The sequence below is a fragment of the Pavona decussata genome, unplaced genomic scaffold (genome assembly GCF_977016875.1).
Source record: "Pavona decussata unplaced genomic scaffold, jaPavDecu1.1 SCAFFOLD_234, whole genome shotgun sequence".
NCBI lineage: Eukaryota > Metazoa > Cnidaria > Anthozoa > Scleractinia > Agariciidae > Pavona > Pavona decussata.
In genome coordinates, this window is record NW_028145639.1 from 788224 (window position 1) to 793321 (window position 5098).

General features: G+C 39.6%; 1 protein-coding gene across 1 annotated transcript; it reads left to right on the plus strand.

Annotated features, from left to right (window-relative positions):
* Positions 1 to 572: 572 nt before the first annotated feature.
* LOC146457994 (beta-2 adrenergic receptor-like) lies at positions 573 to 5098 on the plus strand. The gene has a single exon (XM_085091176.1). The coding sequence runs from the start codon at positions 2289 to 2291 to the stop codon at positions 3168 to 3170; it is 882 nt and encodes a 293-aa protein (XP_084947302.1). The 5' UTR covers positions 573 to 2288; the 3' UTR covers positions 3171 to 5098.

Here is a 5098-nt window from a genome sequence, read left to right on the forward strand (position 1 = left end):
CATTTGCAAACAAAGTTTGTTTTGCCATAGAGTTTACTTAGGTCTTGTATTTAAAATCCCTTTGAAGTCCGAGATTAAGTTTAATAATGTTTGAGCCGAATTTGAGTTGTGTCTTGGAAATCGAAGAAATCAAAACCCGCTTCTCCTTCTCGCTTTTTAGCCGAAGATGTTTAGCTATATTTCAATGGCTTTTGTTTTCCTCTGCATTTTTTTGTTTACGGGACTTTGCTCAGGCGAAGAAATCGACGCATGAATCTCTCCTCCCTCACCCGTCTCTTGCTCATGTCTATTTAATGCGTTTGCCACAAATGAGTACGGCTGACGGTAAGATCGTTATTTTCTGTCCACAAGCGCTGCAAACTCGGTCCGATTTACTTTCGCAACGTTGCACTGTCAACCCTACATTTTCGTACTGCTTTGTGGCAAGGACAACACCGATCAAGCCTTTTTCCTTCGAAGGTTGAAACTAACAACCACAGAGTTGACAGAAATCTTTTACCGAAGGTCAAAGCGCTTTTCTTCCTCGCTCGGTTTTTTTTTTTTTTTTTTTTGGGGGGGGGGGGGGAGGGGTGAGTTTCCGAATCAGTGAAAGAAATTTTAACATTATTTGTACATGTTCTGAGAAGAGCCATCGTATAGGACTGTCATCAATCATAACTGATTGATGGTATGTCATTTTTCAGCCAGTGGTATTTCACTTCGCCTGGGCATTTGGAAATGAAAAATTTTCAGTCATCGTTGCAAGACAAGATCTCCTTCTCTCACCTCCGCCCCAATCCTTTCGCGGCTCGCTTCGCTCACCACTCGCACTATATCCTCTTGCGGCAATGAGAGCTTGCTCGCAGGCTAAAGTAATCGATGACTATGAGTTGATGAGTTGTTCATGACAAAATTGCCGCGTTTGTCAACTAAAGTTGTTTTTCTTTTGAAAAGGAAACTTACTTTGTTATCGACGACTTTATTTTTCACCATTTGTAGTCGATAACTTGATTCACACACGAGATGTTTTGTCATCGACAACTTTTTGTTATCGACAACTAAAGAGTTATCGATAACTGCTTGCTTCGTGTTTGGAGGCCCTACTTATTTTAGACTATAGGAGTGTTGTTTCTTTTTTTTTTAACCTGTAAGTTGTGTATTTTTACAGCGTATGGGGTTGTTTATTACCATTTTTCTTATTTTGTGAAATCCAGAAGTTCACTCGGGAGTCAATGGGTCAATCGAATTTTCGGAACTATGCAAAGTTTGTCACCCTTTTAAGTACTAACCTATATTTATAAGGCACGAGGAAAGGCAAAACATAGCCTCCTGTTTGATTACAGAGTGCCACGGTCTGTCATAACAAAGTGTGTTAGCTTTTTTATTACAAACTGGGACAAGTGTTATTACAAAGTGCGTTAGCTTTTTTGTTACAAAGTGCGACAATTTTATTACAAAATACGACGATTATTTCGATGTGACAGAACAGCGTTACTGTCGGTTTGTCTCAATATGATAATATTTAGACAAGAACTTCTGTTTCTTAGCGAATCCGTTTTGTAACCGTGTGTCGCGCACATTTTTACTTCCTTATTGTGCGCAAGACGGCCTTGAGTTAAATTAATGTGTTGGTGGAAAACTGGAAAAGTAGTCTTTGTCTATGTTATAAACACGTAATCGCAATGAGTCCATGAAGAATAAAGGATTAATTTTCACTTGTTTTTTTTTTTTCAAAGTTCTTGCAAATTGCCCGAGTCGCGCATTTGCGAAAACTTTGAAAATACGCGTCAAAATTAATCCTTAATTCTACTCGACCTCAGGCGATTTCTTATACTAATTGCGACTTCCAGACGCCCACAGTTAATTAGATCGGTAGAAGTGAAAGCAATCGTACCATTTCAGGTGGCCATAAGACCACTCTAAGACATTAAAAGAAAAAGAAAAAGAAAACCTTGCTTGTAGTCAATTATAAAAGTCATCTTGCTGTGCGCCTGACCTCCCATCTCAATATTTAAATCAAGCTGCATTTATTGCCGGAGATCAGAAGGCATCTGGTTCAGGCAATTACAAGGTGCGGTGGTAACTTCGTCCAAGGATTAAGAAGAACAGAAAATGCATTTGTACATGCTCGAGCTACGTTTCGTTTCCAGGTGGTGTTGAACTGATTTTGAACAAAATTTGAAGAAGATACAAAGCCTTATCATTTGAAAAGCGTTTTTTCCGAGGCACTTTACTTGTTAATATACAATCTTGGGAGTGTCTTATTCAAAAACGTCTACATTAGAAACTTACCGGCAAAGTTCCATATAATGCAAGACTTCGATTCGTCGTATATCGCTAATAGCGTGTTCAACGCTTTCTTTTCTTACACCGCCATCATGTTAAACAGTGTCACGATCCACGCAATAAGAAAAACTCCATCGTTGCCGAAAACTTCAAAAACATTGCTCCTGAGTCTAGCTGTTTCTGATCTTGGAGCTGGTTTGTTGGCTCAGCCATTTTACATTGCATTTCTCGCCATGAAGCTGGAGGAGTACACTGCAATAAATTCAGCTTACCTGGCGCTTTTCAGGATCATCAGATATTTATTTTTCTTTGCTTCGTTCTTTGGTATTGTAGCTCTGAGTGCAGACAGATTCTTGGCCATTCATCTTCATCTCAGATATCAGGAACTTGTGACTCACAAACGTGTTGTTGCGGTGGCGATCTCGTCATGGGTGTTCAGTGCGTTTCTTTCATTCATTACGCAATGGGTCCCGACACCTATTCGTTCCAAAATATTCGCTGTTGTTGAATTTACTTGTTTTATAATCATAGGATTGCTTTATTACAAGATATATGGAACGGTTCGACGGCATCAACATCAAATTCAAGCCCTGCAGGTTCAGCAAACAGAACAGAATGGTGGAATGACGGGCAATGCAAGCAATTTCGCGCGCCTGAAAAAATCTGCGGTTGGAACGTTTTACATATATCTGGTGTTTATGATTTGCTATTTGCCAGGTTGTTGTACTTTAGTCATCCATATCATTGATGGGTCAAGTTACATTTTAAAGAGTATTTCATTTTATATGACGACACTGGTGTACCTTAATTCATCTCTTAACCCTCTGATTTACTGTTGGAAGATGAGACACATTCGACATGCCGTCATGAACATAGTACGAAACGTCTTGACGAAACACAACTAAAAGACAAGCTCAGGGGTAAAGACTGCTAGACGGGTTGAACACAGATGTACGTTAAAGATAGACATTTTTTCGACATATTCTCAGACAAAATCCGACCCAACACAGCTCTAACACGATTCCGAAAGGCAAGAGAAGAAGAGAAATACTGCGGACTACTAAGAGGCTAGTGATCTTGGGATCAAGCACAGTTCTAGTTCAGGAAGGGAACAGCTGTAAGTAGATAGCGAACGTTTTTTGCGCCTGTTTAGATGATGGCTTGAAGAAGACATTGTGATCTCCATCCGACAATCTTGAAACGGACATAAAAATAATTTTTATTGCATTTTCAACGCTGTGACACACTAAAGAAAGAGTCAGAAGTGAGCTGTTAGACAACTTCCTTGTTCCACCGGCAACTGTTTGACAGTGGAAGGTGCTGTGAGGAGTATATTTGCCAGCGACAAAAACTGATCAGACTTGGCCAGGATCAAGATACAAGAGAAAACGCGAGGAACGCATGTAAGCGTTTTAAAAGATAGTGCAGTTCATTTCTTCACTGAATTTCGACTTCTATATAATGGGAAACTGAAGAAAATTGAAACAGCCATCAGAAACGGTTTCAGGTTATTTTAAGGTTTTGTTTCATTAGGACATGTTTGACTAGTCAAGATGATAAGAGCCCGGAGGTGCAGAAAAAACACTGAGTTTTAATTATCAAGATCATTTCGGTTTACCAGAGTTTGGTGTATCCGTTTATTGGTCAATCACTCCAGTGGTCCATGGTATTTTGAATCAGAAACGCAATATGGCGAGACATCTTTCATTTACTTGAGTCAAGCGGAGTCTGCATACATGACTCGCTCTGTCTCCTCTGTTTCCTCGCCGCTTGTGTTATTAATTCTTTGCCCTGCTTCAAGTCATTCAGAAACCTCAGGACGCTTCGTGTTTGAAAGGGACACGAGACTGAGACAAGAAACACGTACCTAACCAACGTACCGATTGCAACTTCAAAAAAAGCTAAAAGAACGTAGAATAGCTTAAAACGTCCGGGGGGGGGGGGGGGGGGGTACGCCCCTATATAAGCTATATAGGTATGTGCTGTGCCTAAGGATTTGGTTTTCAAGCCGTTTTAGTCTGAAAGCCTGAAAATGGGTGTGGATTTTATAGACCAGATCTGAAAAAGGGCCCTGGAAAATGAAATCTTTTGGTCTGAAAAAGGGTCAGGGATTGAAGAAGCGAGCCACATACCCTAACCAAAACTTCTAAGGAGTATCCCCCCGGCCTAAAACTTAATCTTGTTACAAGCCATACATGCTCCACATGGGGCCTATTCTTAGTTACTGCAGTATTCAGTAGCAGGTGTATTTGTATTGAAAAACAAAAATGGCTTCATGATTAGCAACGCCATTACTGGTTGGTTGGTTTTAGCTTCATTTTTAATTTTTTTTTTTTTTAAAGTTTGTCGAGAAGACTCAAGCTGAGCTTAACATCGTTCTTTATCTTACCCTGGTGATGTGGTTAACGATTCTAAGTTGAGCAAAAATCATATAGGGTCACAAGACGTGGCATAGCCCTAAAAATACTATCGGGAGACTACGCTAGTTAAATTACATGGTATTGCTTTACATCCAGCCTAAGTATTTTCCCTTGCTGTGGATTGTACTAGTATCTTCAGTTCCAACACAATGCACTGAGCAAATGAGCATCTGCTAGTATCTGGCCTTGCAGCATTCAATTTTAACTTTTCCGCCCCCTGCCAGGGCAGTTTTAATTTTTTGTTTTAACCAGTTTTTATGTTCTCATGTATAATGATGATGACAATCATAATGTATGATAATATGTTCCATATATTCATATTCAAATAGTACTAATAATAATTTTGATCAATAAAGATTTCTTGAAACATAAGCAAGCGAAAATTAAAGTTAATAGCCGACGTTTCGGCGTCA

Coding starts and splice junctions, on each gene's coding strand:
- LOC146457994 (XM_085091176.1), top strand. CDS start 2,289: ATGCAAGACTTCGATTCGTCGTATATCGCTAATAGCGTGTTCAACGCT.